This window comes from Rhinolophus ferrumequinum, chromosome 8 (genome assembly GCF_004115265.2).
Source record: "Rhinolophus ferrumequinum isolate MPI-CBG mRhiFer1 chromosome 8, mRhiFer1_v1.p, whole genome shotgun sequence".
Taxonomy (NCBI): domain Eukaryota; kingdom Metazoa; phylum Chordata; class Mammalia; order Chiroptera; family Rhinolophidae; genus Rhinolophus; species Rhinolophus ferrumequinum.
The window spans coordinates 37498861-37520050 of record NC_046291.1 but is presented as its reverse complement, the minus strand read 5'-3'; the positions used below and the strand labels follow the sequence as shown (position 1 = coordinate 37520050).

At 37.4% G+C, this 21190-nt stretch overlaps 1 protein-coding gene across 3 annotated transcripts; it reads left to right on the top strand.

The window, feature by feature from the left end:
- Window positions 1-4227: 4227 nt before the first annotated feature.
- Window positions 4228-14702, top strand: NABP1 (nucleic acid binding protein 1). 3 transcript variants are annotated; one of them, XM_033112878.1, is made up of 6 exons: window positions 4228-4363; window positions 5211-5349; window positions 7895-7966; window positions 9929-10004; window positions 10458-10524; window positions 11593-14702. In XM_033112878.1, the coding sequence occupies exons 3-6, from the start codon at window positions 7905-7907 to the stop codon at window positions 11760-11762; spliced, it is 375 nt and encodes a 124-aa protein (XP_032968769.1). In that variant the 5' UTR covers window positions 4228-4363; window positions 5211-5349; window positions 7895-7904; the 3' UTR covers window positions 11763-14702. The 3 variants fall into 3 exon arrangements, with proteins under 3 accessions (XP_032968769.1, XP_032968768.1, XP_032968767.1); XM_033112877.1 differs by having other exon boundaries at window positions 4234-4451; XM_033112876.1 differs by lacking the exon at window positions 4228-4363 and adding an exon at window positions 4649-4933 and having other exon boundaries at window positions 11593-14701.
- Window positions 14703-21190: the final 6488 nt, after the last annotated feature.

Here is a 21190-nt window from a genome sequence, read left to right as displayed (position 1 = left end):
ATTAGTAGCCTATGGTTACTATTACTGAGATCCACTAATTCATTTGGGGCTGTAGGTGGTAATCTTGTTCACATCTCTGGGCCTGTATTTTTTCATGTACAAAATGAAGGGGTTTGAGTACATTATCTGTAAGCATCCTTCCAATTGGGACATTCTATGTTCATATGGGAAATTCTCTTATTTAAGGGTTTGTAGAAAATATTTGCTGTTTCTTCCTGGTGATTTACTGGTATATGTATATGCGTGCATGTGTGTGATACCTACCGTGTTTCCCCGAAAATAAGACCTAGCCTGACAATCAGCTCTAATGCGCCTTTTGGAACAAAAATTAATATGAGATCTGGTCTTATTTTACTAAGACCAGGTATAGAATAGAATAGAATAGAATAGAATAGAATAGAATAGAATAGAATAGAATAGAATACCGGGTCTTCTATTAATTTTGGCTCCAAAAGACACATTAGAGCTGATTGTCCAGCTAGGTCTTATTTTCGGGGAAACAGGGTAAGCACCTCTCAAAGGCCCCACCTCCAATATCATCATATTGGGAATTAGATTGTAACATATGAATTTGGGGCAGGGAACATTCAATCTATAGCAAGATAGTACACTGGAAAACATAGTAAACAGTAGCGAGAACTCTTTTTGAAGCGTCTAGGCATAAAATATGACAAGAACTTTTGATCCCACGGAAGCTTTCTCATGCTCTCTTTGTACATATGACTTATAGCATGTTCTACTCTAAGTATAATATTACTCTAAGTATGACTATGATATATAGTCCAATTAGATAAATCTTCCATCAATAAAGAGATAATTTTGTTTTATTAGTTTTGAGTTGGTTCAGTTGCCAATAACATTTTGTTTTTTTCAGCTGGATAAACAATAAATTCAGGAAGCTACTACATGTATTATGTACTTGAAAAATACTTTTTAGAACACAGAAGACAAAGTTCTTCACTCTATCATTTAAAAGATAATATAGCTAAGCTGAACTAATGCATTTGGGGATGCATTTCTTCCAAAGGGAAAGTATAAGTTATTTGACTTCATTTCCCCCACATAATTAGACATTGGAAATCAGATAAAATGTTTTTGCACTTATCACTGGGAACTACAAAGTCTTCAAGAAAATCCTAAAAAAGGACTTTTTAGGACAAATAACCTGTTTTGTAGAAAACTTTTTGTATGCAACAGAGTTGGTTTTAAATCCCAGATCCATAACTTACTATAAAATGAAAAAATTCATTTCACACATATTATTAATATATTAATAAATATATCAAGTTTACAAGTGTGAAATGCCTGGCACATAGCAAATGTTCAATGTGTTTTAGCATTTATCATTATAGGGATGGTTTTTGTGGCTATTATTGTAAATATTAATATTACTAAACATCACTTCTGAGTCTTTTGATTAAACCTTTTTAAAAAGAAGATTAGGATAAGACTTTTTTTTTTTTTTTTACCGTGCCAGTTGTACTATAAAGTGGACTATCTCTATAATGTGGGAACTCTGTAGTTCTTGTTAATTTTTTTTATTGTTAGTTTCACCACACAAGATGTGTGGTATCAAACAGTACTTGGCCAGCTGTTTTATTGATGTTGTAATAGTTTTAAATTGGTGGGTAATGCAAAGAAAGTGAAAATGAATTTTGTGATCCCAGAAACCAGAACCTGGGAATGAGCATAGGTACGAGGTGATAGGTAAAATTTACAGGAAAACCTTTATCAGTGAGGACACAGATAACTGGGACTTTATGTACAGGATTTTAATGGATGCCGTTCTGTATTGTCCTAGGTCTCACTAAGCAATATCTTCTTTACATGGAGTAGTGGTGTTGAGATTCTGATCACAAACCTCTCCTCATCTCAGAATAAGTTTATGTTTGGGCTATGAAAATGAGGAACAGCAATCCTAGCAGAAGACCACGACATGATCTTGTGACTGTAGTAAAGAATTGGCAATATAATCATTATGATCTAACTGGCTGGGCCAAGTGATAGATCTCTCTTAATGGTAATGTTAGGAAAGATTGTCTAGTTTTTCTTCTGGGCATCCCCTTCTCTTTTTATTAATCACCACCTTTGAAGAGGGATTCAGGGGTACTTGAAACCCACTGGCCTGGGTGGAAGAGTTCCTGCACTGCCCACATCACCTTGTTTCTCAAGGCTGTCTTTACTTTTGGTAAATGAGAAAGCATTTGGTTGCCATTTCCTTTCTGAGAACTGCTGAGTTAGTAGGGAAGGAAGTAGATGTTCCAAAGTTCTGCCTTGTGGGGGAAGGGTAGGGCTGGGCTGTGCCTCTGAGCACCAGCTTCTGCTTTTGTGGGGCTTGGTTTCCTGAGTGTCTGGTTCTTCTTTATAAATGTCAATGAAATTAGTCTGAGCAGTCCTAGCTAATCCCATTTCTGGGAACAAATGACTGAGGGTGCAGGGAGTGGCTAAATTTCTTTGTCCAAACTTTTGGCCCCAACTCTGCTCAACATTCTTAGTTTTCTGTCTACTGTTAACATTTTTTTTTTTAAAGATTTTATTGGGGAAGGGGAACAGGACTTCATTGGGGAACAGTGTGTACTTCCAGGACTGTTTTCCAAGTCAAGTTGTCCTTTCAATCTTAGTTGTGGAGAGCGCAGCTCAGCTCCAGGTCCAGTTGCCATTGCTAGTTGCAGGGGGCGCAGCCCACCATCCCTTGCGGGACTCGAGGAGTTGAACCAGCAACCTTGTGGTTGAGAGCCCACTTGCCCATGTGGGAATTGAACTGGCAGCCTTCAGAGTTAGGAGCACGGAGCTCTAACCTCCTGAGCCACCGGGGCCGGCCAAGATCTTTCCATTTTTCAGGTGATCAAATTAAACTAGAAATCTTAATCAAATGTCCTAAAGGTCATACAGCTAGTAAATAGTTTGAGCCCGGGATGTTTCTGAAGCACATGACCTTTTCACTACATGACAAAAAGAAAACTTTATTTATGCCCCACCCCCACCCCATGGTTATAATGTTTCAGGGTTTCCTACTACTATGTGGTTTTTTGTTTTGATATGTAAAAACAGGTTCATAACTTGATAGCTCATGAAGAAAACTTAAATGCATATTACTAAGGGAAAGAAGCCAATCTACATACTATATGATTCAAACTATATGACATTCTGGAAAAGTCAAAACTATGAAGACAGTGAAAAGATCAGTGGTCACCAGGGGTTAGGAGAGAGAGAAGGATGAATAGGTGGCACCCAGATTTTTAAGGCAGTGAAACTACTCTGTATGACACTATAATGGTGGATACACATCATTAAACATTTGTCCAAATCCATAAAATTTACACCACCAAGAGTGAACCCTAAGGTAAATAATGCACTTTGGGTGATAATGATGTGTTAATGTAGGTTTATCAACTGTAAGAAACATTTCAATCTGGTGGGAGACATTGGTAATAAGGGAGACTACACATGTGTGGGGGTAAGGAGTATATGAGTATGCAAAATCTCTGTACCTGTCTTTAAATTTTGCTGTAAGTCTAAAACAGCTCTAAAAAATAGCCCATTAAAAAAAAAGTGTAGAGAAGAAAAGCAAATGGGTGTAATCTGACAAGGGAGGGATAACGAAAAATAAGAAGTTTGAAAAGGAACTTAACTCCCTATGTATCTTCCTAATTATGGTAGAGTGAAAAGGGCAAGACCAGGTCAGAAGACTTGTGTTGAAGTCCCGTTTGCTCACAAGTTGCTGGGTGACCTTCAGCAAACTACCTCACCTTTCCGAATCTCAATTTAAAGATGGTTAAACTGAGACGGTTGAATTGATCTCCAAGTTCTCTTCTGATCCTAAAATTCCAGACAAGCAGCTAAGAACTCATGCCTTTCTGGTTTTTTCCATCAACGCCCCCACCAGCCACCCTTGCTTGAAGCTGTTCTTACTGGACATACTTTTTGACGTACGCACTGGGTTCTAAACATAACAACCGTTCCCCGTGACTGCGGGACGAAAGGGCAGCGGTGGAGGACTGATCTTTAAGGGGGGGAAAAATGTAAGAAAACAGGATTGACAGAGCGGAAGAAATCTGCAGAAGGATAACTGGGCAGGGCAATGAGGACGCTGCGCCGCGACGACGGATGCGGGAGGAGGGCGGGGCGGTGCCGACTGCGGATTGGAAGACTGAGGGGGCGGGGCCCGCAGTGACAGCCGAGGAGGAGCGAGGGAGGCTGGCGGCAGTCGCCGGCCCCTTCCCGCCCCTTCGCCTCCCCTCCCCCGGGCCTGGCGGGCGGGGCGGCGGGCGTGCCGGCGCTTCGTGACGGCATAAGAGGAGGGGCGTCCCGAGGGTCCTGCGGGCGCCTGGGCGCGATCGGCATTCGCTGTTTGGGACGCTTGGTGCGTGGTTGCTCAGTCTCTGCTCTCTGGTTGCTGTGACAGCCTGTCCCTTCCCGGACCCAGGGACAGATTGGGCGCTCGCCCATGTGTATGTGAGCGGGACTCTGGGCAGAGGCGTCCCCCTCACTGCTTTTTTTTCTGCCTTTTATCCAAAGAAGGGAGCAGTTTGCAGGCTTGCCTTCCTGTCCCCCGGTTGGGAGCGGGGTTGGTGTGCGGAGTGGTTTTTTTGTTTTTTTTTTTTGAAACTTGTGAGCCTTTTTTTTTTCTCTCTCTCTCTCTCTCTTTTTTTTTTTTTTTTATAGGCTCAGTGTCATCTGGGCTGGTTTCCTCGGTCCCTGACTAACCGCTTTCTGCCCCTTCTCTCGCCACCCCCGCCCAAGGTCGCCCCTCGCCCTTGCCCCTGGCCCAGGAGGGTGGGAAGCTTTGTCCCGCTCCCTTCCCACCCGCGTCTCCGCAGCCGTAGCCGCACCTGCCTCAATATGAATGGGGTCAACGACCCACCTTTTTTTATAAAAGATATTAAGCCCGGACTGAAAAACTTAAATGTCGTCTTTATTGTCCTGGAGATAGGTAAGTGGGGTCCATAGCCCTCCCCGCCGGCCCCTGTGCGTCGCCGCCGCGAGCCGGGGACTCCCTCCTCCTCCCTTCCCTTTCCCCTCCCCTCCCCCATCCACGTGGTCCCGTGGTCCCCGCCAGGGCTCAGATCCTACTTGCGCGGAGTTCCCAGGACTCGATTTCCCACCTTTCAGATGCATTAAGATCCCAGTGGAGGAGTTAGCCTTTCTGGAAGTCCTCATTATCTAATAATACACCTCTCCCCCCCCTTTTGATTTTTAAATCCTCATAGGACGCGTGACCAAAACCAAAGACGGCCATGAAGTGAGATCATGCAAAGTAGCAGATAAAACGGGCAGCATCACTATTTCCGTGTGGGACGAAATCGGAGGTCTTATACAGCCAGGGGATATTATTCGGTTGACCAGAGGGTAGGTGTGCATAAAAAGGGGGGTGTGGGGGAGAGTGATTGTAAGTAGCAATCTGTGGAGTCGGAATTGGCTGACGCTTAGGACCTTGGCAAGTTCCGAAGTTCCGTGTCTTTTCTGTGGGCCACTCCCGGGGAGTTTTGAGCCCCTGTGATGGTAACTTTGGATGGTGGACAGAGTTGGGATGTAACAACCTTGCCTTTAAAAGCACCAGTTTCAGCCAGGAATCTTAGCACCCCTGCCTCCCCAGTCCCTGCCCCTCAGTTCACAGGTTAAATAGATTTTTAAATACTGTTCTGGGATTATTGAGTCTTTAGTAGGTTGAAAAGATTACTGTAGTCAATACTTTACCTTTTTTAGAAATAATTTAATATAGTTGTCAGTTATTTTCCAACCTTTTCTCCCTTTTAATGACTTGAAACCCTGCCAATATTTTACTTGTACTTATTTTAGAGGGGAAGTTTACAGTATCTGGAAGGCACATTCTCGAAAATGATTCTTGTGCCTATTGCTGTAAGGTCAGTGGTACAAAAACCAGAATGATGTGCAGAAAATGTTTGGCAGAAAGACATGTATCTATACTTACATCCAAAAGAGTCAGTTGGAAATTGGCTTTTAAAAATAACGTAGCTCCACCTTTTTTTGTTTGTTTGTTTGGCAATTAGACTGCCTTTTAAAAATTGACCAACTCCTTCTTAGGAAGATAAAAGGCAAAAAAAGGGTCTTCAAAACAGATTTTGGAAGCTTTGTGGTCAATAAAATTGTAATAATTTATTGGTCATAGCTATAGGAAAAGTGGATGGAAATTGATGTTGGCATAAGTAAATAGGATCTCAGAGAAGTGTTGGATCACTCTGAATGTAGAAGCTGAGAGCCCTTTGATAGTATCTTACAAGTCTGACGTTTTCAGGAAGTGAGGTTGAGTAGTATCATCAAATAAGGAAGTGAGACATTTTATTTTCATACACTGACTCATTATGACACTGATTGTGCCTTTTAAACTTCCACATCTTTCACTTACACAAAAGAGAATTCCTACCTGGAAGGGTGTGGTGAGGATAAGCATAATTAAAGTTTTTCTGGCTGCCAAAGTATCTTTCTAGTGCCTGAAAGTATTTTATATACTGTAAACAGCAATTCAGACATTTCATATTTTGTAGTCACAGAAAGTACATAGATGTGTCTGTCCAAAAAATTGTGGAAAGACTAAATTTAGTAGACATATAGTATCTATAGATTTTAAGGAGAATATGGTTACCAAGGAATACAATTTAAAGGAAAATTCAAAACTAAAGAAACTGTTATTTCCTAACTTCAGTATGACTTTGAAGTTATTATACTTCATCAACTTCCTCTTCTGTAAAATGGGAATAATTATATCATGCTAAAATAATGCACTCAGCAGAGTGGCCCATTGTAAGGCCCTTAAATTCTGGTTGAATCTAAGAAAAGTGGCTTTTGAAGACAGGTATACATCTAAATAATGGTAATTTAAATATTGATATGTTTGTGAGAAAACCGTGCAAATGTTGGTCTCATTATTGAAACAAATGAAAGTTAAGTGTTTTAATTGTAGTAACTTAAGTTTTTTTCTCAAAATATGCATTAAGTTTTACTTTAGTAAGGTGAAATATTAATGCACTTTCTCCTAAGTTACTTTCTATCTACTCTAGGATTGGTGAATGGAGTCTTTAATGAATAACCCTTACTAAATGAAGAAAAATAAATATATAATGTGGAACGAGTATAGTAAATTTTTATTACCTATATTAAAAGATGAATTATCACTATACTTAGTTAAAATTTATCAGTCTAAGTCATGAAATTAACCACAGTAGTTGTACAAAGAACCACTGAAAACCAAACCTTGGACTGATTTTATAATATGAATTTACATTTTTCTTAGATTTGTGTATGAGGTTATTTTATCTAATGATGCTGTCTGCATTCAAAATTGTTCAGAGCAAATAATTGCTCAGCCAAGTTGGTGCTAAAAATTGTAGGTTTGGAAAGGCAATAGGTGAAAGATTTGTGATCTTTGTTTTTTTAGCTCCTTGATTAAACTTTGCCAAATTTTTGGTAGCTTGAGAACCCTATGTGTTTTATGGAGGCAAAGGGAAAATTATATAAATATCTGATTAGACCAAGTAAATAAGTGTAAAACAACACTAGGGTGTTGATTTTATATATCCTGTGATGGAAAAATAATTTCTGCTTGAATATCTGCAATTATAAGTTCTCCTTTTGTTAACTGACTGAAGATGTGGCCTTTGGAGTATAATAATGCTTGCTTCGCAGAAAGACTTTGTTTTCTAGGGTTAGTTACAGTTTAGATGACTGTGTCAAAATTTGGTAGTGGAATTTTCTTTGTAATATTTCTTAATAAATAAGTTAATCAAAGTTAAAGTAATTGTTTTGATTTGGTATGGTAGACAGAGAGTTTGATTCCCACCCACACCTAATATAAAAAATATAGTATAAAAATTTACTTGATTGAAATAGAAGGGAATAGACATTTTTACAGAACTGATATTTCTTTTCTTTGTAGGTATGCATCCATGTGGAAAGGATGTCTGACACTTTATACTGGAAGGGGTGGAGAACTTCAAAAAATTGGGGAGTAAGTATTAAAGTGCATTTAATGTAATTGAATAAATTACAAGTACCTACTAAAGTAATGGGTAGGTATAAACTATAAACCTTTTCCTTGGCTTGTTTTTGACTGGTAAACTGAATGCCTTCAGCAACGTCACTACTGTGTTTCCCCGAAAATAAAACCTAACCGGACCATCAGCTCTAATACATCTTTTGGAGCAAAAATTAATATAAGACCAGGTCTTATTTTAATGTAATATAAGACCAGGTATAATATAATATATGATATAATAATTAATATATATTATATATAATATAGTATAATACCCGGTCTTATGTAATATAAGACCGGGTCTTATATTAATTTTTGCTCCAAAAGATGTATTAGAGCTGATGGTCCGATTAGGTCTTATTTTCAGGGAAACACAGTATAAAAATAACTTTCCGTGTATGTATGAATTGAACAGCTATCAGTACTGTTTCCTGTGGTTGAGAATGTCAGTTTTTCCTGGCAAAGAGCATTAAGAAGCTGCACTTGAGACAAGCCCCAGGGAGACCATTTCTGCAGGCTTTGGGAATGTGCATTTTTCAGGTGTCACAAGTGCCATTTGAAATAGGTTCTGTCTTCTTAGTAAATTGCCACATAAGAAGTTAGGTATGGGTTTTGACCATATGTTTAAATTTTCTTTTACTCTGTTGATGGGTGAATGTGTACTCATGGTAAAAGGACTTGCAGCAATGACAATTGAAGTCCTGTATTTATCCACAGTCTAGGTACCGTACAGGCAGCCGCATTGCGAGCTTCCATACACTACTACCTTGGTAATCTCCACCCTGACTTGGAGGAACCATCCTCTCTAGGGGTGTAAAGGTAATTCAGCCTCTGTGCTAGCCTAGATATTTGGGATGTATTCATACAGTATGGTGTAGGTAATAAGTCAAATTATTAGTCCATTCTACTTGGTTAATGCTTAAACATCTACTTAATGCCCATTAAATTGGAGGATACTTAAAGAGAAAAGTCACAAGTGGCACCAAAAGATAAATAAATAAATACATAACATATTCTCTTCCACACTGCAGGGATAAGGTACTTTGTGTGGGAAAATAAGCAATCTTGCTAGCTGTTCAAGATCAGAAATTGGTAACACTTTGTCTTTGCTAGGAGGAAAATTAGGATTCATTTAACGTTTGTATTTAGAGTGCTAATAGAGCAATGTGTAATAAAAGGTCTTAGCATCAGTATTATCGAAAGATTTAGTATCCTGTCCTGACTTTTATGGTAGAGAAATATTTATAATGGAGCTCAGTTATGTAAAGAACCACTGGGGGGTCACTGAGTTCTTAGTGACTTTGTCAGGATCAGTCTATCATTTATCAAAACTATTTCTGATTTCTTATTTGTGGGGTGAGGAGCTAAAAAAATGCTTGTGTGTAATGTTAATATATACCATAGTCAACTAGTAAGAAGCATTGGGATAAACTGTTGTCTTGATAGCCAGTTGTCTTTATTCATGCCTGGAGAATTCACTCTTAACCTCGAATGATTGATTATCTTTGCAGATTCACAGTGATTGGTCAAAAGAGGGACTGGATGAGAGTGTGTGAATGGATCAGTGCAAATCCATCACCACTGCTGGAAAAACCACTCTGGAACCCTAAACATGGTTCAGTGGCATCAGCCTATGTGGAAAAACAGGACAAATATGTGTTTCTGTCCTTAATCTTTGACACAATTTATTTTTGCAGTATAGAAGAATTAAAATACAAAATAGGACGTTTCGTACATTGTAGGCAATCAAGTATTTGGTGTTTTTATGGAACATAAGCATTTAGGAAGTTTCTGTTACAAATGAGTAGAGTTAGTTAACATGCTGCTTTTTAGTTAATCCATTTGACACCTAAATTCTTCATTTTCCTGTAAGTTATGCAAGAAGGGTTGATTAGTTGATTTTAGAAGTCATTTAACTTGTCCTTTTTCTTTCAGATTTTGTATGGTTTATTCAGAAGTGCCAAATTTCAGTGAGCCCAATCCAGATTATCGAGGACAACAAAACAAAGGGGTAATTAATCCAAATGCATAGTTTATTTTTAGGATTAGGCTAATTTTTGACCATGTACTACAATTCTATGGCGAGGTTGCCAACCTTGTCATACCCAGAGCATAATGAAAACAATTTAAAAAGGAAACTTTTAAAAGTCATTTTCATTTTGTACATTTTGTGAGTCTGAATATCTATCTGTAGTGTCATATATTAAATATATGTGCCATTTAGCACTTTGAGGAGTGAGGAGTAATATCAAGAAATACACTAAGATGAAAGGTTTGGGAAACATTCCTGAATATTTTAACATTGCATAGATTTGGATAAATCTTTTAAAAATTTGCTTAAGAAAACCTTTAAAAAAGTTTTAAAAAGGATACAATGTTGTTATAATAAAGTGAACATGTTTTCTTTTTTTAAATTTTTTTTAAACCTGCGTTTGGTTAAATGAAAAATAAATTTTTTTTTTAGGCACATAGTGAACAGAAGAATAATTCCATGAATAGTAATATGGGTACAGGTACATTTGGACCAGTGGGTAAGATTTTTTTTTTTCCATGATTGTGATCAGTTATAAGAATTAAGGGAATATCTCTTATGAAAAATTTAAAGGAAAAAAATTGTCATTAGGCATAAATTAGAACTAAAAGGGAACCATTGGTAAACAGGGAATTCCCAAATAGCTGATTGTCTAGAAAACAGATAGCCTATTAATTTAGAGAGCACATTATATATTTAAACATTTGGGCCAGTTACTGGGAATACAGTGGTGAACACTGGCTAATAATAAATCTAAGTTTTGGTGATGTGTCATGTTACTTTTCCATTGACTTTTATAAAATTTCTGTAATCTAGTGTTTATTTATAATAGATGCAGAATTACTGGTTATTTTTGTACACTGAAAAAACCTTTTATCTTCAGACTAAAGCTCAGCTTAATTTTTCACATGCTAATAACTGCCTCTTTCAAAGAGTAGCCTTTACCCCTCAAAGATCTTCCGATGTCATATTAATGCTTCTTGCAGCCATGTTAAAGGTTTTTTGAAGTCTTAAATAACTGAGGAAAAATATTTTGTGATTGCAGTTCATTAGGGTGGGTGAAGTTTTATTTGAATTGATAGCCACATATTTTGGTACAGCTGATGATCATCACAGCCACAATCACATTGGGGGGAAATACTTTACTGTCTTTTCCTTTAAAAAGTTAGAATTCTATTGTCTCCTTTGAAACGTTATTAACCACATTTGAACCAAATGCCAGTAATTATACACCATTTGCCCTTTCTTTTTCTCCTATAGCGTAGGCAGTGCATTCATTATCTGTGCCTTTTTTCTAGCGCACCAATTTCTCATTCTCTTGCCCAAGTTGCTCTTTTTTTACTTTTCCCTATTAATACAGCATCAACTTAATATATTTACAGTAATCATATGTTTGAAAAAACCTAGAACCCACATTGAGTTTTTTCTAGTAGTTTAAAAATAAAGGCATTATCCCCCCTATTATTTATAAGCGTTACTAGCATGTGTTAGAACTTCAAATAGGTGGAACTCTATAGATCAGTATCTGAAAATGGTGATGAATTTTTGTATTTTTTTTTTTTTTTAGGAAACGGGGTTCAAACTGGCCCAGAGTCAAGGGGATGCCAATTTTCATATGCTGGTAGAAGCAATGGCCGGGGACCAATAAACCCACAGCTACCAGGAACAGCTGCTAATCAAACGGTCATGAGCACACTAAGTAATGGCAGGGACCCTAGGAGAGCCTTGAAAAGATGACCTATGCCAAGTGCTCACATGTGGTTTTTAAACTATATGCCCTACTTGAATACTTACTGCACTTTTATTTATTGTTAACTGTGAAAACTATGTTCTTTATCGGTTTCCTTTTATGGTTTTGGTTTGTTAACAAGGGTGGTTTGTTTTTATAGCAACACTGTTAAGCTGCTCAAGTCTCCTATCGAAGAATGGGAACACACTGAAAAGTAGGGGCATTTAATTTTAGGGCAAATAAGTCTTTGATATCCTCTAAAACACCTGCACCCATTTCATGGGTGAGTTACTCAAGACATCAGCGTTATAGCCTCTATGAGTCTATCTTCTGCATACATTTTGTAACATATAAAATAAGGGTTAGTGGGAGATGTTCTCTGTCTTAAATTCAGATGTTGCCAACTAAAGCAATAACCACCAAAAAAAACAACAAAAAACCAGTGCTAACAGTGATTTATGAGTGTTTGTGACCCCAGGAATGATTGACGTTTTCATTGAGTGACTGCCATTAAGGTTTTCAAGGTCAGAATCGTCCTAAACTCTTGTTTTAGTACCAAAACACATGTTCTTTACCAGAATGATGGAGTAGAATGTGATCTGTAGTGTAACGAGTGATTTTTTAGAAGAAAGCTACAATTACTTTATTTTAGGGTAGTCTATTTGTCATCAACTTTGTGCATTACACTGAAGGAAAATTTAAAACTGAGGCCTTGAATATTTATTTTTTGAAGCAACCATGTCAAATATTAAAGTATAATTTGAGGAAGTTATAAAGTCGTAATAAACATTAATTATTTATAAAAATTATGGGAGATAAACATAGTGAAGGCAATTCAAATTGAATTCATGGAGAAATACGCAGCCTTAAGTTATAGGGTCCTAGGTACTTGGAAAAACTCAGCCTGGAGTAGAAATCCTGGGTACTTACTTTATTTGAACGTTGTGTGTGTGTGTGTGTGTGTGTGTGTGTGTGTTTGTGTGTGTTCGTGTGTGTGTGTTCGTGTTCATAGTTTCTGAACACAGTTCACAAAGCCTTATCAGCAAAAGTTAAGACATGGCTCTCTCAAAGAAGCAAATATAGCTTTATTCAGAAATGTAAAGGTAGAGTTTATTTATGTGTTGTAAATGGTCCCCAGTTCCACTTTTTATTGTAGGGTGGATAACTGGTAAAATTTTCCTTTGTTAGAATTCAACTCTCTTTCAATATTGTCTCTGGAATAAAAACTTGCGTTGATGTTAGCAGACCTACCTTATTTTTGCTCTTTCAGTGATTTACAATGGAGAGCCAGTACATTTTACTGCAACAATGATGACTTCAGCCTGGCCATGACTTAGCTCTGCATTTGTTGCTCTGTCCTTTCCCCCACCTCAAATCCCCAAATAATTTAAGTAGACTTTGTTTCCTGAAGATTCCATAGTTTTTGAATATAAAATTTGTACCCGATAATATTTGTTTGCTCTAAGTCCGAGCATCTAACAAATACTTGAGTCCATGCTACGTATCAGGTACTATGAGGAGAGTTAGGGGTAGAGGAAATAATGAATGATCTCAAGGAGCTCATTTATGGTTTATAGCACTTCAGTAATGGCTTTCCATATTATAGAAAGAAGTTTTTCCTTTGTTTATATACTGATGATTATAGTTAATTTGGCTTCCTGACTAATATTTTCTTAAGATGTTTACAAAATTATAGACATTTGGAGTCAAGGAAAATCAAATTAGTATGTAAGTTCTCTTTTAAATCTAAGTAGTGGGAGGAACAATAACACTTAAGTTATTCATGGGAGAAGAGAGTGTTAAAGGTGATTTTAAAAGAATTTTGGAGTTTTGGAAAATTAAAATATAAGTGAATTGCTGAGCTGCCAATTCTGGCCTCATTATCTCCTCATTTGTGATGTTGGGCAAATTATTGTTTTTGAAATCTCTGTAAGCCTTAGGTTCTACAACTATAAAAGCAAGTAAGTAATATTACAATCTTATAGAGTTACTTAAGATTTTCCATGTAAGTGAATAGAATGATTTCTGGCACACAATAAGCAGTTGAATATTGTGTGTTTGTTGTCTAGTCATACCTCAAGAAGAGAAAAAAATGCAAGGTTAGGTGTAGAAGTATTGTTACTCTTTAACATGTTGAGATTAAATAGAGAAAAACCTAAGCTTTTACTTTTGTAATTGACACTTGCTTCGATAATCTAACCTTGTTGTTCTGTGTTCTTTATTAACAAATTTCTGTTTTCTTAAGGGGAGCCTCCAAAAGCAAAGCAAAGTGAGTTACAATCCATAATGAATATTTGCCTTACCAGCCTGCTTGGACAGTACTCAACAAGAAGTTAAGAGGAAGCAAATTCCCTGCCTTCCTCTTTCCTGATGCTTTCAGCTTTCAACTTATTTTTAAATCAGTTTAAACACCTCCTGGAATCAGAAACCATTTAGTTTAGAAATACACACTCCTAGGATTGAGTCCCATTTCATTTCTACAAAACAGTTCTGAAGTGCCTGAAGTCTCATGGACCAGCTGGCCCCTCCTGTTGGGTCAGGTTCTGTAGGGAATTGCTATGGTACAGAAGTGGAAACATGAAACCCTAAGTCCAGATGATGATGATGGGTAATAGTGAAGGCTGCAGTGTGTTTTCCCATTAGCATTTAAACAGTTAGGTTTTCCTATAGTGTACCAACTCTTGCTTTGCTCCTGTAGGTTTAGGGATTCTGTTTTAAATGTGAGGACAGATTAACTTGAGGATACCTGGAATATTTGCAGTGCTGAGTATTTGTCACTTGTATTTTATCATTTAATATTTTAAAATAATGTTTAATTTTATTGGTTGAGTAATAATGCCAAGGGAATGATGCTGAACACAAATAGATGTGAAGTTAGTAAAGTTACAGTTTATGATACGAGAATGTTGATAGTGAGGTGATTAACTGGCCCTATAAAGAGTCCTCAGAAGGTACAGATTGAGTGTGTTTTATATCAGTCTGAAGACAACAGTTGCAGTTGTTAGTTGAAGTTTATATAGATCTGACATTTTAGTTTAGTTAGAGAAATGACTTCCCTTTTGTGGTGTCATTAAGGTAATGACTGCTCAAGCAATTTTAGGCTGCTGTGACTCTTACTAATCTGAAGATCCTTCAATGTGTCTGGAAAGAGTCTACAGACAGCAAACCTGAAAACAGCATCGACATGGAACCCATTTCCAAACTTAAGTCTGTTCTTTCCTCTAGGCTTATTCTTGGGATTACTTGCCCTATGATGGCTTTTTTTAAAAAAAAAAATCTATTTTTCCTGATCTTAATTTTATATGCTATCTGATGAGAGTCTGAACATTTCTAGTATTAAAGAGGTTCCCAGTTATTCCCTAGTATGGGTTCTATGATAGGTAAAGAGAGATATATTTGGTCATGCTACATCTATGTATTGAGGTTCCAGCCAGTGATTAAATTCGGGGTAATTAAACAGTCTGCATTTCACAAAGTAGTTACAATGATTGACAGTTAAGGTATGCTTCTGAGAAAGTCAGGTTGTGACCTTTGAAATACAGCACTGTTATTAGTCCCTGAGGGAGAAGCTAGGAAAACATTGTACTTTCCAGGCATATTCAACTTTTCTCCAAATTCCTTGAAGTTTGCTTTATTAGGGATACACCAGAGTTCGCATTCGAATACTGGAACCAAAGTACTTCAGGTTTCTGAGCTAAAAGGATCTAATGATGGTTTCTCAAAGCACAGGTTAAGGAGCAGACCAGAGAAAATCAAGTCCAGAATATCTGACAAGCCATTTATTTTACATTTTTTTTTTCTCATCAAGGACATAAGAGCTATGTACCACTAGGAGATAACTGTTGCGATGTAAAGAAAAGGAACATTTTAACAAGTTTGACTAGTAGACATTTAAGCCTTCTGGAAGTCCTTGATAGGTAACCCACAACTTGATTGTGGCTCCCCAGGTTTTAAGAGTGTGCCAACCCAAGGCTTGGTGACTCGCTGTTGAACTGTAACAATCGATACTTGACACTGCAGTTCTCACCTTCATGCTGTACTTACTGTTTAACTTCAACTGAAGGGCTATTGACATGTCTTCAAAAACCAGTTCTTTAACCATTTCCAGTCAGAAATGCAAGTATATTTTGTGTATTTTACTCCTTTAAAATTTATTCTGGACATAAAAGAGATGGTCCAGTTCTTGGTCCATACATCGAATATGTGTGAAATAAAATCCTCAAAGAATGGTTTATAAACCACCTATATGAGATGCACCCCAGGAACTTAGAAATGTAGAAGTGTGACTTGCTTCTTTGCTGTACTAGAAAGAATTTTATGAGCTGCACTTAAAACAAAGAATGAAGAATTTTTGTCTCCTGTCCTTGACATCTCCCCTTAACACAGCAATAACTTTATTTTGAAGCATGTATATAGCTCCTGAGCCTGTTACCTTTGTGAGGCTAGAATATACCAAAATTCTGGATTGTAAAACATGGAAAACTTAAAAGCATACGCCTCCAAAGGGCAGAATTTGGTAAAGCCAGGTAGTCCCAAACAGAATCAAGTTTCAGGATGGATAGCCTCTGGGTGTGAGTCCTGTGAGTTTTGAATTGGGTTAAAATAGAATTATATTAATGTTAAAATTGTTATAGTGGAGTCAAGCTATTTCTATCTAGGCCTATATAGATCAAAGTAAGAAACTTCACCCTCGGTTTCTATTTAAAATTTTATTAAATAGGTTTTATTGTTGCTTATCTCAGCACATATGTTTGCATCATCATCTACCTTCCTCTCCTTCAGAGCTTTCTTCTATTCCCTGCTTTATTATGTGGAGAGAGGCTGGTCAAATCGGAAAGTAGTTGGGTAGGAGGTATGATAAACATTACTGAGAACATCACTTAAGAGATCTTCATCCTGTTCTGTCTAGATGGGCAGCTGCAATAAGTGTTTTCCACCAACAACAATATGCAAGGCATTTGCCTGCCATGTGGTGCTGGTTTTGTTTAAAATAAAACCCTAGTAGATCTCTGACCTAAGTCCCCGGACTAAAGGTAGAAAACGAATAAAAACGGTAGTCAGCACAGCTAGTGCCATCTACTGGGTGATGACTATATAGTTTCCGTAGTTCAGGAATCTGGGTTAATGGGAAAAGGTTCCATTGTCCCATTAGATAAGAGTTTTTGTCTGATGGTTTAAGCATGATACAAAAGGTCATTACAGGATAGTTGGACCATCTGTTTAATTCTAAGTTATGAACAAGCAACGCTGACATCAAAAAACTCCCCTCAGTTCAGCAGATTCCTTAAACCCTGAACTGCCCCTAACGCAACAGGAAATGGAAAAGGTGAAATGTATTTTCAGTAACATTTGTCAACACTTGTGGAAATACAAACTTAAAAATACCTTTCACTGGGTGATGTTTTGGTAAAAACGAAGTGGGATAGGTTTTTTTCTTTACTAGTAGGATTTTGTAAAGTCCTGGCCAAATGACTGTTGGTCTTGTTGTATTAGCTTTTCAGACCATAACCTATTTTAAATGTTAGAGACAGTGCTTGGTGAAAAGAACATGGTTTTGAGCCAATGAGATCTAGGTTTGAATCCTGGATCTGCTATTTACTGGCTCCATGACCGTGAGCCTCGTTATAAAATGAGGATAATGGAGCTACATACTCCCACAGCTATGAGAACTCCGTGAGGCAATATACAAAAAGTCTCCCTTTCTAGGGCTAAATAAATGGCAAGCTCTTTCCCAGGAGCAATGGAAATAAGGCAAATACTGGTCATTATACCATTGTTAGAAGATGATCTCTTCTACAATTTGAAATTTTAAGCAATTTATATAAATGACTGAAATTAGGATAAAAAAAAACACATCAATTTCTTAGTCTTCTCTGGCCACAGACAGGTATGCTGATGACTTCTTAGCATGACCGCATGCAGACTTGTCTTTACAAAGATCTGCTCAGTAGCTGAGTACCCTGTGCTGTTTTTCCATTCACCTTTGCCCAAAGGGTGAGGGCATGATTATGAAAGTACAGAGGAAGAGGGAGGACGTGTAGGACAGGTTTTGTGCCAGAGAGGAGGTCGATGGTCAAGGAGAAGGCACGGGGTACAGTGGAAGGAAGCTGTATTCCCGGTGTCAGCCCTCAGGGTCGCTGCACACCCCGAGTGCAGACTAATTCACTTCTGATAAAGCATTGGGTAACTCCTAACATTTTATTATGAAAAATATTTCAAACATAGGAATGTTGAAAGAATTTTAGTGGAAGCACCTGTGTGCTCACCGCCTAGATTTTACCATTAACAGCTGACTAGACCTGTTTTATCACATCCATCCATCCATCCCATTCATCTATTTTTAATCCATTTCAAATAAACTGCACACATCAGTACACAAAATATTTCAGCATGCCTGTTCACTAGAGTTCAATATTTTTCAGGTTTTAGTGTAAAATTTACATACAAAGAAATGCACAAATCTGGTGGACATTTGTGAGTTAACAAATGTCCACACCTGTGTAACTCAAACCCTTATCAAGATACAAAACATTGCCATCCAGAAACTTCCCTCCTGTGCCTTCCCAAGTCAAACCCTTCCCCACAGCCCCATTGGTGGTCACTCTGCTGATATTCAAAAAAAAAAAAACAAAAAAACAACATTCTTAACTAAAGGGAGATGTTTCCTATGTGCCAACGTGAGCTCACTGAGTTGCATAACTCCAACCATGCCAGAGTAAGATCAAACCAGCCACCTCACACACATCAGAAATGGAATCCCAAAGACCTTGCTTTATTTTATTTTTCCCTTGTTTCAATTAGCACCAGTTCTGCCCTTAATATCTATTTTTCCCCTCAAGATTTACACCTGGCACCCTAGACTGGGGCAGAAACTGCTGAGCAAGAGGACTTGCAGTCCTAGGACTGTGCTGGAATGAGTTGGCTGCCTGGGACATACTACCCTGTTTCCCCGAAAGTAAGACCTAGCCGGACCATCAGCTCTAATGCGTCTTTTGGAGCAAGCATTAATATAAGACCCGGTCTTATATTGTACAAAACTGGGTCTTACATTATGGTAAAATAAGACCCGGTCTTATATTAATGTTTGCTCCAAAAGATGTATTAGAACTGATTGTCCAGCTAGGTCTATTTTTGGGGAAATGTGGTATGTTTGCATGGTTAAAAAAATAAAATATAAAGACAAGTGATAAAAACATTTGTAATTTATACCACTGACAAAGGGCTATTATTTCTAAGACAGTAAAAGCTTGTAAAAGTAAAGACGAATCACATGGAAAATAGACAAGAAATATAGGCAATTTATAGAAAAAAATTAAAATGGCTCCCAACATATGAAAAGAATGCTCAACCTCATAATGAGAGATGAAAATTAAAATGCCATTACTCATTTTTAGATTGGCAAAATACATAAAAGTTTGAAAACATACTTTATTGGTGACACGATGAGAACCGGGCATTTTCATTCATAGTGGAGGCAATGCAAGCTGTCTAATCCCTAGGGTTGGTGGAGGGGGAGGGTTTGGAAGTTTTACATTTGAGTTTGCCATGTGACCCCACGATCTTGCCCCTGGGGACCTATCTCTGTGGCAAATTGTTTGCCAGTGCTGTTAGAATTTCCTGCCTGTACGCATGTCCTCCATGACACTGGGCTTGACCCTGCGCCCAGGACTGTAGCAAACTTAACGCAAGCAGACATTGAAAGGTACTGTGCATTGGGACTTGCTTTTTCTTGATGTCCTTGGAACCCCGAGAGTGCCAGTGGAACATATAAATGAGTGCTAGCTAGCCTGCTGGAGGATCAGAGGCCACTTGAGGCAACTTGGCCGACAGCCTGCCAACCTCTCAACAGGTGAATGAGTCTATCTTAGATTATCCATTTCCAAGTGAGTTGCCAGGTGACTTCAGTAATAGGAACATGAGCAGCAGAAGGAAGGACAGGGCTGAGCCCTGCCCAAACTGCTGACCTACCGGATCTTGAGCTAAATGATGTTGCTTTATGCCACCAAATTTTGAGGTAGTGTGCTATATGTAGCAAAAGCTAACTGATACAATACTAAAGATACACGGGCAAAAATATGAAAAGACATGTTCACTGAAGCATTGACTATAATAGCAAAAGACTGGAAACAACTCAGATGTCTACCAATTCAGGAATGGTTGAATACACTACAGTGCATTCACTCAGTGGAATATTAAGCAGCTGCAGTAGAAATTCTTTCCATACTTTTTGAAGTGATGTTTAGGATACATTAAGTGAAAAGAACAAGGTATAGACTAATACATAGCATGTACTACCTTTTATTCAAGAAGAGGAATGTAAATCATTTTGCTTTTTTTTTAAATGGAAGAATTGACAAATTATTTCTTAAAGGAAAAAGAAGGGGACACAGACGGAAGCTAGAATTCACTTAATATTCCTTGTTTTGTAGATGTAATTTTAGACTCATGGAAATGTTTTACATATAGATGTATATACACACACATATAAAACCAAGATAAAAATTCATATATAAAGCAAAAGCAAAATGAAAATTCTGTTGATGGCTTAAACTCACAGAGAAGAATTATTTCAAGTATTTTAAAAACACGGTCATTTGTCTATACATTCTTGTTGGATATATCCTAAAGTAAAAATGAATTAGGAAGAAATATTAATATTATTAATGGTAATGTTATTCTAAATCGATTATATATATTTTTTCACGATAAAATGCACGATTTGTTTATGGTGTTAGGAATCAAGAAAACACACAAATATAAAATCAAAGACGCTAAGTAAAATTCTAAATTCTAAATATAATTACAAATTTGAATTGGAAATATCACTATGAAGTATATTGTGTTTCCTTAAGAAAAGTGACATTTTCCAAAATAATTTTGGAAGAATTGGTGAGAAACTTTTTGAGAGATCTAGTTGACAGTTCAGGATCCCCTTGATTAATAAGAAAAAAATAGATAACCATACATTTTGCACATTCTGATATGAAGCAATAAGAAGTACTAACACCAGTATTCTTTCAAAAAAATTGAACCTGAAAACAAATTGAACCTGAGTCTATTTAAGTCTCTAGATCTAACTACTAGTTACAGGATATACAGGGTACAGAGGAGCAAGTTGAACAATATCATGGGAAATTACAAGCCCAACAGTCCCGATTTCAATAAATCAAGTGTGAGAAAAACAAAGGAAGAAGGTGGGTGATTGTAAAAACACTTAAAAGACACATCAATCAAATGTAATATGTGGACTATTTGAATTTTGACTGGAAGAGAAACAACTGGATAAAAGCATTTATTAGACATTTGGGGAAATTTGAACAGTGATCAGATGTTGGTATTAAGAATTTAGTCCTTTCTTAATACAGTTTTGTAGCTATGTTCAAAGAGTCCTTATGTTGTGGAGTTAGGTTCTGTATCAGTTGATGTAGTCAGGAAA

What these genes read in the sequence shown, in the direction of transcription:
- NABP1 (XM_033112876.1), top strand. Translation starts at nt 4,843, where the DNA reads ATGAATGGGGTCAACGACCCACCTTTTTTTATAAAAGATATTAAGCCC. An exon ending in ATTATTCGGTTGACCAGAGG is followed by an intron (nt 5,350 to 7,894) that starts GTAGGTGTGCAT and finishes TTTTCTTTGTAG; the next exon opens with GTATGCATCCATGTGGAAAG. An exon ending in GAGGACAACAAAACAAAGGG is followed by an intron (nt 10,005 to 10,457) that starts GTAATTAATCCA and finishes TTTTTTTTTTAG; the next exon opens with GCACATAGTGAACAGAAGAA.